Consider the following 12,480-nt stretch of genomic DNA (forward strand, 5'->3'; position numbering starts at 1 on the left):
GATGCTGCCAGTGGCGTGTGCTGCCCATCGCCTCGCCCTGGCATGTGAATGAATGAATGGTCTTTATTGTCATTGCTACAGTACAGGTACCAAACAACGAAATTTAGGACCTCATCTGCGGTCCCCTACATGGCTACCTTCAGGGACCACTTGCAGCAGCTCCATCTATACTTTCATAACAGCGCCAACAGAACGGCCGTTATGAAAGCTGCAGCACAGACCTTGGGCCTCACTGACTTAAAAATGAAGGTGAGATCACAGAAAAACATAATAAAATACTTTAAACTTTTAACAGTAATGTTGGCCATGATTGTGTACTTCAGATGCACTTTCTGTGTTCTGAATGTCTTCTCTCATGACGGAAATATGTTTCAGCAAGTGAAGGACACACGCTGGCTGTCCCAGCACCTGGCAGTCATGAATTTGCAGCGGAACCTCAGTGCAGTCCTGGGTGCCTTGGCTGAAGAGACAGAGTTCCATAAGTGCCCAGTAGCCAAGGGCCTGTATGGGTTCTGCTGCACCTACCGCTTCGTTGCAGCGGTCTATCTGCAGGCGGATGTTCTGCCACATCTGGCTCGGCTGTCCAAGATGTTCCAGAAAGAAAATGTCAACTTCTTGGCCATCAAAGAGCAGGTATTTCCTAAAGGCAAATCACTTTTAACATGTTGCTCTAGAACTCAATAGAACTAATCATAGCCTTACTGAAAAAAAATTAAGCCTGGCCCTTGTGTGACTACCTTTATGAGGTCCCAGTGACGATGGCGTGCCTGAGGACCATCAGAGATGCAGGAGATGCACAGCCCCCTGGCTCATTCTTGGCCCAGCTCAATAATGAGCTTGATAACCCTGCAGGATTAGGGGGGTTTAATATCACCCATGAGGAGGAGAGGGAGAGGAGAGGCAGAGGCCAGCTGGAGCAGACTAGGGAGGCGCTCTGGTCCCGGTTCAGGACGCAGGTACATTTGTTTTGGATGTTACATGTTGATCTAGTCTAGTACTATAAGTGTTAATCTAGTAAGTACTATAATAAGTCTGAGGAAATTAAACAAAATACCAGATAGGCACTAAGGTAGCCATCCCAGTTGTGTTTTGGAGGAAACAACATGACATTCAGTTTTCATTGCAAAACCACTAAAGCTATCCAAACTTGCAGTCTTCCACTAGTATTGTATGTTTATCCTCTATACAGGGCATTTCTGTAAAAGACTCCCAGCGCTCAAACTAGTCTGTAATTTGTGCCATGTTTAGGTAATGGAGCCCTATCTGGATGGCCTCCAGGATAGCCTGGACAGAAGGTTCCAGAACCTGGACATCATGGGGGCATTTCATGTTCTGGGACCCCAAGCAGCCAAGGAGGATGATGCCGTCAACATTGCACATCTTAACTCCCTGTCTGCAAAATTCCTGCAGCAGTCTGGAGGAAATGTACCGGTACTGCAAGAATGGCCTTCTTATAAGCAGCATGTGCTGATTGGAGCATTCAAGGTAAAATCTGAAAGTCACAATTAATAGTTCTGCAGAAAGATAATTGAGGACCCCAGAATAATGTTGTCTCACTGTGTTATGTGTTTCAGACCATGGACCAGCTCACTATGATGGGTAAACTGTCATCCCAGCACGATGAATGGGGACAGCTCTACCCATGTCTGAGTCAGCTGGCTGCCATTGCCCTCACAGTTCCCATCTCCAGTGTGAACTGTGAGAGGGACTTTTCCACAATGAATAGGGTAATTTACTAAGTAATCTAATTGTTTGATTTCTCTCACCTTCCCACATACCACTTATTTTTGTCATTGTTTCTATTTGCAGGTGAAGACTGACCTGAGAAACAGACTGCAGGGGGACCATCTGGCCGCCTGCATGATACTGAGCATCAACGGGCCGCCAATAACCGAGTTCCCTTATGACAGAGCCTTAGAGCTAGTAAAGAAAAGAAAAATAAAGTGCTCTCAGCCAGGCTGCACACTTTGCCACTAAGGCCCCCCCCCCCCCCTCCAAAAAAAAGCATGACCCTCCCCTGTTTTTCCACCTCTACCAGAAAACTGCATTACTTACTTTACTGATGTACTTATTATTGTGATTATGTACCTTGCTGCAATGCTAATGTTGAAAACATTAGGACACAGGAATTGCACACTACCTGACTACTTGAGAAATACTTGAACACTTTCATTTTCATCTTGTTGAACTTTGCACAGCATGTTACACTATTGATTGCACTTTAATTCTGCTGTAGTGCGACTACCATCACTTATCACTTTATTCCTTATCATTACTTAATTTACTTATTTACTTGTGATTATTGTGATGATGGTATTGTTGTGATTATGTACCTTGCTGCAAAGCTAATGTTGAAGAACCACAGCCAAAGATTTGTATTATTGTGTACTGTAAAATAAATTCTGATTCTGATTCAAGACTTTTTTGTATCATTAAAATAATAATAGTTACAACAACCATAAAGCCTCCATAATGATAAGCTGGCTAATTAGCTTAGGTAATAACAGATCAGCGCTATAATGGATGTTGACTAAAAGTGCACCTAAATCCACGCCCATCTCTCTCTAACCGCTGATCCAAAATCAGATTAATGACATTAAACATTCAGTTGACGACGTGACACAAGGGCTACTTCTGATTGGTCTAAATGTGAACCATCTAAAAGATACAAAAGCTGATCTAGCTAGCTAGGTGCACAAATAAGATATCACGTTAAATAACTTCGAAAAATTAAACGAAAACAGCGACAGATGGATGGATTTTTCAAGAAAAAAGATGTCCCAGACACTTCAAACATTGCTGAAGCTAGCAGTGGCTATGAGCGACCCGAAACTGCATGGCTGGCAGGACCAAAGGAGCTAGGTGGTGGATCAAGCTAACAGCGTTTATGGCGGGGTACCACCACCACCAGCTTCAACTACAGCGGGAGAGCCATCAGTATCGGCTAGCTGTGTTGGTGTATCAGCAGACATTAGCAAGTCAAAAAACGATTCTTATGTGCCGTCACTTTAGCAACGACACAGTATTGTCAAGGGGAAAAGAAGGGGAGACGATTTTTTTATTGACAACGGAATTACATGCTGGAAAAACATGCAGCTAAAATTCAGGGAACATTTGGACAATAAGAGACACACGGGAGAAGTATGGGAAAACAGGGCTGATGTGGGTGTCATCAAAGGTAAGAGTTTGTTTTCTTTAACTCAGCTGATACTCAGCTGTTTACCGAATGCTCCATCTGACTGTGATTTTACTTCTGTAATGTGGTGGGTTGACATAATTCACGCACGGAACTATGGGTTGGGAGTATTGTTCCGTCCGCAGTTGAGTGCGTAGTACCCAAGTTGTTTAGACTAGATTTACTGCTTGAGTGTGTTGTTGACAATCGTTCATGTCCTTCATTAAACATTTAGCTTTGTCATTTGATACACCGCCTACGACTACCATCTCTCTGCACTACAGTAAACAGTTAATCAGTAACATTAGCCGCTTTTGATTGATGATCTTTGTGTGTGTGTATGTGACTGTCAGTCACAAGTTTATATTCTGTATATTCATTTATTTATTTTTGGCCATCCTCTAGTTTTGGCTGAAATTAGGTCGTTGTTTTGAGCGCGCGTGCGCGTGTCATGCGCGTGCCGCGTGCACGCGGAAAAAAATGGGACCCAGTGCTGAGTCTGAGGGCTGTGGAGGTGTGGGAGCCCACCCGCACCCTCTGGGGGCGGTCGGACAGGAAGTCCTTGATCCATGCACATATAGAGTGTGATAGTCCCAGGTCTAGTAGTTTGGTCACTAGCCTGTCTGGAAGGATGGTGTTGAAGGCAGAGCTGAAGTCCACAAAGAGCAGTCTCGTGTAGCTGTTTCCCCTCTCCAGGTGGGATAGAGTGGAGTGGAGAGTCGTCGCGATGGCGTCCTCTGTGGACCTGTGGGCTCTGTAGGCGAACTGGTATGGATCCAGGTTGGGCGGGAGGCGTGTGACTATGTGGGCCCGGACTAGTTTCTCGAAGCACTTCATGATGATTGGTGTGAGTGCCACCGGGCGGTAGTCGTTTAGGCAGCTCACCGTGCTTTTCTTCGGGACTGGGATGATAGTTGAGGTTTTCAGGCAGGGTGGGATGGTGGCCTGGGACAGGGACTGGTTGAAGATGTTGGTGAAAACCCCGGCCAGCTGGTCGGCGCAGTCCCTCAGCACCCGTCCCAGGACGCCATCCGGCCCTGAGGCTTTCCTGGGGTCCACCGCCTTCAGCACGCGTCTCACTTCATGCTCTGTGAGGGTGAGGCTGCTGAGAGCTGGAGAGAGTGGTGTTTGTGTTGTGGTTACCTCCGTTCGCCCCTCGTCGAACCGGGCGTAGAAGGAGTTCAGCTTTTCCGCCAGCAGGGGGTCGTCCTCTGCGGCTGTGAGCCTGTTGGCTCTGAAGTTTGTCATGTGCTGAACCCCCTGCCACACCCGCCTGGAGTCGTTGCTCAGGAAGCATTCCTCAATCTTCTCTCTGTGGTCTGCCTTGGCCTCCCGGATGCCGCGCTTTAGGTTAGCCCTGGTGGTGCTGTACAGCAGTGTGCCCTTCCCTGCGAAGAAGGCGTTGTCCCTCCCATTGATCAGTTTTTGGACCTTCCCAGTCATCCATGGCTTCGTGTTGGGGTAGACCCGGACCCGTTTGTCCACGGTGACTGAGTTGGTGCAGTTCACTATGTGGTTCAGAACTGACGACGTGAACTGTTCCAGGTCCTCATGCTCATATTCCTGCCATGAGGTGTCATTTAGGCAGATCTGCAGTGGAGCGGACCCTGCTGGCCAGGTTCTGACAGTCTTAGTGGTGATGGGAGCACTTTTCCTCATGGTAGTGTAGGCTGGGATCAGGAGGATTGACACATGGTCAGACATGCCTAGATGAGCTAGCGGTCTAGCCTTGTAAGCAAGCTTGATGTTGGTGTATACCTTATCCAGTGTTTTTTCTCCTCTTGTTGCACATTTAACATGCTGATAGAACTTGGGTAGTACTACCTTCAGGTCAGCATGATTAAAGTCTCCGGCGATAATATGGACTGCCTGTGTGTCCGCGCTTTGTTCACCACTGATGACGTCATATAGCCGCGCCAATGCTAAGCTACCATCCGCGTTTGGCGCAATGTAAACACATGTAATGTACACTGCGTTGAATTCCCTCGGGAGGTAAGTGGGTCGGCATTTAACAGTCAAGTATTCCAGGTCTGGGGAGCAGTGGCTACTTACAGTTTTCGTGTTTAAGCACCAGCTGTCCTTCGTAGATATAATGAGGCCGCCTCCGCGGGTCTTCCCACTAAGCAAAGTCCGGTCCGCCCGGTGTAGGGTCCTTCCTTCTAGGCCTACCGCGGAGTCCAGGATAGTGTCATTTAGCCAGGTCTCCGTTAGGATAATCACACAGCTATCTCCCACGATGTTATTGGTAACGACATGCAGTCTCAATTCGTCCATCTTGTTTGCCAGAGACCTGACGTTGGATAGGAAAATACTCGGCAAAGCAGGTTTATTCGGGCTTCTCCTCAGCCTAGCTAGCAGGCCCCCCCTTCGTCCTCGGCGTTGCTTACGGTCTCGCCGCCGACGTTTGCGCTTGAGTGTTGGGAGAGCGTAGTATTGTTCACCCGGCGACCGAGCGATGTCGAATGGGATTCTCTGCTGTTCCAAGAATTCCGTTGTTACAGTCCTCTCATTTTGCGCACCAACTTCTAGTAAGTCTAGTCTGCTGTAGGTACTATTTACACAACCGTTCCCTATAAGTACTAAAATAAAAATGTACATACAAATGTACTTAAAAACACTAAAAAACACCAGCGTTGAAGCCACTCCAAGCCTCGCGTCTGAGTAGCGCGCCGCCATCTTGCCTCTTGCCAGGTTGTAGGGGAGGTTGGGATTTGATGTTTAGGATGTGTGGCGGAGATCACCGTTTTCTTTGTGCCGGTTGGTAATATTGGCATAAATTATTGTTATTAGTTGTATTTTTGATTAATCTAGTTTAAGTTATGCTGTTATCTGGGAACATCATTTGCAGAGACCTTTTTAGTATATTGGAGATAGTAATAGTTATTTGTCTGTATTATCTTGTAGATAGTACTAGTTTTTTTTCTTTTCCTGTCTGTCTTACATGTAACGATGAATTGAAAATCAAGGACCCCAATTGAAATAAGCCAGTGGCTTTCTTGGGTTTTTATCCTTTTAGTTGACCTTGTATGTAATATGTACTTTCATGTACCTACTTCTGCAAATCTTCTAATAAAGTTTTCAATCAATCAATCAATCAAGTAGGCCTCTGTTTTAAGGGGGGGGATGTGACGTTCCACACTTGGACCTATAGTGGGCGCTATTACATCTGTTGTCCTGTCTACCTTCTCTCTTTGTTCCAGATGTGCACAGGTGGGGGTTATTATCCTAATTGTCCCAGGAACTTTCAGAGTGGGTCAGATTGATGGACTCGCTCTCTTCCTTGTCGACCAGCAGCCGTTTTTGGTTGTCGTTACCATTTTCTTTATTCATTATTTCCATTCAACATTATTTTCTACAATAAATCTCCTATTATTGTTAACCATGTGTGGTCTCCCTTTTTGTTACCTTGTCAAGAGCCAGGCAAGCGTAACAATCATCTTCATGAAATGTATTGGAATGTACATGTGTGCAATTCCCCGCTGTGTCACAGGCAGATGATATATAGGGCAACAGTAAGTCAGGACTATGTCAAAATGCAGCACTATCATGCACAGATCAGCCTTATAACATGTAATTTAGATATATAACGTTAGACAGGGAGTGTAGATTTATTTTTATGGCGTTCCGAAATGAACGATATGAGGTTGGGAGGGAAAAACCACACTATACCCACTAGAAACAACTAGACTACACCACTGGGCCGCACGTTGTAATAAACCTGCCTCGTGATGGACCTCACCACCTCAATATATCAGGGAGAGTGCTGTCACTCTTTCCCTTTCCCTTTCCAGTAGGGATGGGTTTGGGGCGAGAGCTAGCGGCTTATATGGTACATGTCTGTAGAGGTGAAGGTCAGAGGCCTGCGTGCTGCTAAGCTCATCCAGCCCAGCGAAGGGCCAGAGCTGAATATGGGCCAGTCTGTTCTCTCTGTCTAGACTGTGGAGGAGAGAAAGCTTTGGTACCTCTCTCTCCCTAGCTAAAGGTATGGATTACACACTGACCCCATTATAATACACACACACACACACCACAGGCACTTTGTCTAGGTGCTGGGACTCTGGACCTTTGTTGCACAGTAGGCTGGTCCTTTGAGTGCTTGAATGCTGTCCTGTCTGGACAACAAAGAAGTGGGGGAGAAGGTGAGAGGTGGGGGTTGAGTTAGGAGGGGGGAGAGGTGGGGGTTGAGTTAGGATGGGGGAGAAGGTGAGAGGTGGGGGTTGAGTTAGGATGGGGGAGAGGGAGGACAAGGGAAAGAGGACTGGTCTGGTCTGAGCCAATCACAGACGGATGCTTTACCTTGTCTTTACCTCGTCCTTATTATGCCGCAGAGCAGCAATAGTCTAGTGTATGATCAATAGTTGTAGCCAACAATTCCACCATGCAAATGAAAACAGTTATAGTCCGGGTTGGATAAGAACGCAAGCCACACTGTCCTTGTATGTTGTAGAAAAATGAAAAGGTTTATTGTCCATAATCAAAAGTAATCCAATGAATCCAAAGAAATGAAAAGTTATAAAGCAGACAGTAAGGTATGGGATTAAAGAAAAGCGTGAACGTGGTCAAAGTCATGTTTTTCCAAACTAACCTGTTTCCATCGACCCAGGTGCAACTAATTGTCTACCTAAATACACCTGGGCCTATGCTATCACCTCACCACGTGACAATCAATTACGAATAAAACACTAATAATTCTAACCAAAAACATTATTCATAAGATAAAATAACCAAAAACATAAAATAAACATTAATCATAATTAAATAGAACTCAAAACATTAAGCACAAATCATCCAAAATAAAAGCCCAAAGTAAAAATGGCCATAACAATAGTGACAACACCTACTTGTGAACTAGTTTATTTTGTGCTCCTTTGAGAGTGTGTGTATACATACATCAGTGTGTACAGTATAATATGCTATTATGCTATCATAAATAAGCACAGACATTCTGTAATGATGTGTTGTCTTATAGCCACACCTGAATATGGTGGTGTATTTAAGTGTGTAGCCAGTTCTTCAAATAGCTGTCTCCGACAAACTATGTGCGTAGGATGAAAGTACTGAGTTAATTTGTTCCCATAAAAATTAATTACACACACCAAGATAGTTTCTTCTTCTGGATATAATTTATTGGTCCAGCAAATGCACAATATACACATATGATCCTCTCAGAGGCTGCCCTGGTGTCCTCAAGTCTTACACAGTACTCAGACGAGACAAGGCGACACACGCTTCGAACAAATAGTCGAAATCTACATACAAATAAATAAATAGTTTAAGAAAACATTTCTTACAAAAAACAAATTTCAAGTATCAGAAGCAAACAAATTAACAAAAGTATTACTGCCATTTAAGTGATATCCATTATAACACAGTTTTTCTCTTACGTATCAAACATGCTCTCTAATTGGTATGAATCAGCCAATCGGAGCAGTACAAAATGATCTCGACAGTTCCACTTAAGACATCCCACAACAAGTGTCACAATGGACTGTCTACTCTACTGTCCAATCAGCTCCCTCCCAGTCCTACTATATTTACATTGCTATTTACAAAGGCTATTCTTCATTCATTAAAAGAACAATAATTGTTATAACAAAAATAGAACTGCTCATACAGGTTAGCAAATCTGAACATAGTTCTGAACATAGTTCTCCCCTTGATCACACCCCCAAACAGATATATCCTGTAACCGCTGTGCAAACAGTTGATCGGCACCGATATCAAAACCAAGGAAAAAATTGATATTGAAATAACAAAAAAATATATAAACATTGAAATGATAACATAAGATGTGAATAAAATGTGATATATTCTGAGAGAGTACAGCTGAGGGTATCTGTCTGCAGGTCTAAGAGATATGTGTGGATGCAGAAGCAGCATTGAGCTTGCAGGACAAGCACTAGGCACTCTAGGTCATAGATTGATCATGAGAGAGAATTGTGTCTCTATGGATACATACATAAATTACACACACACACACACACACACACACACACACACACACACACACACATCCGCTCAACATCACTAAAATCTCAACTTTGCTGTGCAAAATAACCATTCATTTCGTAGCACATGTGCTGTAAGATCTGTCATTTTAACATTCTTTAAGGAACACTATGATGCTCAAATCTTTTCAAACATGTTAGAAATTAATCAACATTTTAAAAAGGACTCAACACAACTCATTCTGAATGTCATGAAACAAAAGGTGATTCATACTTTCAAATGTTTACATGGTAGACTAAATGATTCCAGATGTTTTTAACGGTTTTGTCACTACCTTCTCGGGAGTGTGTACAGGTAGGTCCTCCTGAGCATGTCAGGAAATAGAGAGCTCTATTCTTTGGTCTGGTTCCTGTTCTCCCTTGAACGACGCCCTTTAGAGTGTCGATGGTAGTCACTCTAACCAGTCTAAACCGGATACTTCTGACAAACACAGGACGATTCAACCAGAATTCCATAGTCGTGACGATGTCTTTTGAGAAAGGAACGAGTAAAATGACACCAGCGCTGTCAAGGGCTGTCAGGATTTTACATCACATTCGTTATAAATAGAATAGTTTACATGAGGTTGTAATTTTATTACGTAGAAAAGGGATTAGTTGAGCTCGAGGGTGTCCCTTGGCCTAGCCAGACCCTCTCTTCACCCTCATCTCTCTCTGAAGTGGACAACAGCACTATGTACACAAGTCATCTTCATCTGCTTCCTCGCAAAAACAAAGTGTGTGAACCAGAAGCCCTGGCAGACCAGACCAGACCAGACCAGACCAGACCAGACACTCACACGTCTGGGTGGAAAAGGAGAACCGAGGTGTCATGTGATGTCCAGCAAGCAGAAGGAGTCGAATAGAAATGGAAGAATGTCCTTTTTAGTGACGCCATCGAGCCATTCGGACTTCACTTCCTGGGGACTGGGGGGGGTCAGCCGGTCAGTTCATATTACAGGAAGGGGTGCGGTCTCACTGGCAAGGCTGCAGGACTTCGCGACTTCGGTCAGTCGATTTTCTCTTCAAGTTCTGGAGGAACAGGAAACACAGAACGGTCAGAACATGGAACAGCTTGAGTCATCTGACAGACAGACAGACAGACTGTACTTAAGATGCTCAGAGTGGCAAGACCCTGTCAATGTCTCACCGCAAACCTTTTTCAAATAAAGTTACATTTAGACACTGTGTGGGATCCAAAAAAACGATTATCCCATTTCCCCACATCCCCACATGCGTTTTCTGTCTACACGTGGCGGGCGACACGTGTTATTTTAATTATGGGTGAAACAGGCAAGGATCTTTCCACGCCTTACATCATTACTGCCCACACCTTTCTACCTGCACAGCAGACAGTGAATGGGGAACACCCAGCCCAGTCATATCCAGTCTCGGGATCTGAACATCCTGTTTGGGTTCAGACCCTACTACTCAGACAAGACACAGGCACTCGCAAAGCAATCCTACAGGAACCCCATAAATGGACTGCACTTATATAGAGCCTTAATCCAAAGCGCTTTACAACGGCCTCTCATTCACCCATTTACACACACATTCACACACCAATGGCGGCAAGCTGCCATGCAAGGCGCCGGCCCCGCTCACTGGGAGCAATTTGGGGTTCAGTGTCTTGCCCAAGGACACTTCGACATGTGGCCCGCTGGGGCTCGAACCACCGATCTGCCAACCTTGCGATCATTAGATGGCAGCTCTACCTCCTGCGCCACAGCCGCCCCATCAGGCAGAAGCAACACCTAACTGCTATCTCACTACTCTACGGTGTGTCGTTTACCTTTGTAAGACTAACAGAGAGATCACTTTCAGATAGCGAAGGACGGTGTTTCTTTAAGCAGAAGAAGAAAAGAAGAAAAGAACAAAGAACATGAGTGACAAGGCAGTGAGTAAGGGTTGCCGTAGTAACATAAACATGCTGATAGCTTTTCTGTGTGTAGCGATCTGACATCAGCCGGTAGGAATGCCGACCAGGAATCCTACTCTGCGCGTGATGTCATAGTGAGTGGGAAGGGAGGGGGGGGGGGGGGAGGATGAGACACGTGCTACTTGACTTCCTCAGTACGCAACAACAACCCAGTTTTCATAACAACACAATGTTCTGTGGCTGGGAAAAACATGACTGGGGAACTATGACTGTGCTTTAAATGGAACACTGACATTTATCTGTCTCATGACTCTAATATAATAATAATAATAATAATAAACGTTTTTTGTATAGCACTTTTCAGGCAAAAAATATGAGGGATGAGAGGATGGGGATGGAAAAAAGAAAGAGTGTGAGAAAGAAAGAGAGATAGCATGTACTTACAGGCAGACTTTGCCTAGCCAGTGCTGCTAGGTCAGGAGGAAGAGGAGGAGGAGGAGGAGAAGAGAGGGAAAAAGGAAGACGAGAGTGAGTGCCTAGAGGGTGAACATACAGCACAGGCGACTGTTACAGTGTAGAGGGTGAACATACAGCACAGGAGACTGTTACAGTGTAGAGGTGGTTAGAGCAGAAGAGAGAGGGGTGACATGTTTCTGCTGTGGCTTGTCTCAGTGTGTGTGTGTGTGTGTGTGTGTGTGTGTGTGTGTGTGTGTGTGTGTGCGTGCGTGCGTGTGTGTGCGTATGCTCGTATATGTGTGTGTACCTATGCTCATATATGTGTGTGTGTGTGTGTATGTGTGCGTGTATATGTGTGTGTGTGTGTGTGTGTGTCTGCTCATATATGTGTGTGTGCGTGTGTGTGTGCGTGTGTGTGTGTGTGTGTGTGCGTGTATATATGTATATGTGTGTGTGTGTGTATATCTCACCTGTCCGGCCAGGCCCAGGGGGAGGTGTGAGGGGCTGCAGAGGGTCAGGGGTGCGTTGGGCACCTCTGGGATGGGAGCGTCCTCCAGCCCGTCGATGCGGGGCTTCTTGATGTTGGGCTCGGGGCTGGTCAGGGGCGTCACGCTGTTCCTCCTGATCAGAGTACTGGGACCCCTCTTCCCCTCCTTCAGAGAGAGAGAGAGAGAGAGAGAGAAGGATTTAGGTTAGGAGTCAGGGCACACACAGGGCTGGGGACAACAAGGGTTGGATAGGGTCGTCTGCCCGATAGGGAAAAGACACACGAACGAATGTGGCGTTTGTACCTCTGCTCTCTCTCGGTGTGTGTTCACAGCTTCCACGTTGAGCGAGATGGACTCCACTTTGCACCCTGGGCAACACAGAGAACAAACACGTGCGTTTTTTTAGACTTTGTCTTAATGCGTCGGCTTTGAGCGGTGATACGACCACAGACGTGCTAGTGAGGTGTGAGGGGGGAGGGATTCGGGGGGGGGGGG

At 45.6% G+C, this 12,480-nt stretch overlaps 1 protein-coding gene across 1 annotated transcript in view; it reads right to left on the reverse strand.

The window, feature by feature from the left end:
- Nucleotides 1-10,950: 10,950 nt before the first annotated feature.
- pfkfb3 (6-phosphofructo-2-kinase/fructose-2,6-biphosphatase 3) overlaps nucleotides 10,951-12,480 on the reverse strand; it is a gene marked incomplete at both ends in the record, with an annotated part of 8,407 nt that continues 6,877 nt past the window's right edge. Inside the window, 4 exons of the mRNA XM_080537844.1 lie at nucleotides 10,951-11,005; nucleotides 11,486-11,508; nucleotides 11,968-12,150; nucleotides 12,289-12,353. Of these exons, the coding sequence (XP_080393970.1) occupies nucleotides 10,951-11,005; nucleotides 11,486-11,508; nucleotides 11,968-12,150; nucleotides 12,289-12,353 (326 nt within the window). The remainder of the gene's footprint in view (nucleotides 11,006-11,485; nucleotides 11,509-11,967; nucleotides 12,151-12,288; nucleotides 12,354-12,480) is intronic.

This window comes from Nansenia antarctica, assembly GCF_963989245.1.
Source record: "Nansenia antarctica genome assembly, chromosome: 8".
In the NCBI taxonomy this organism is placed as follows: Eukaryota; Metazoa; Chordata; class Actinopteri; order Argentiniformes; family Microstomatidae; genus Nansenia; species Nansenia antarctica.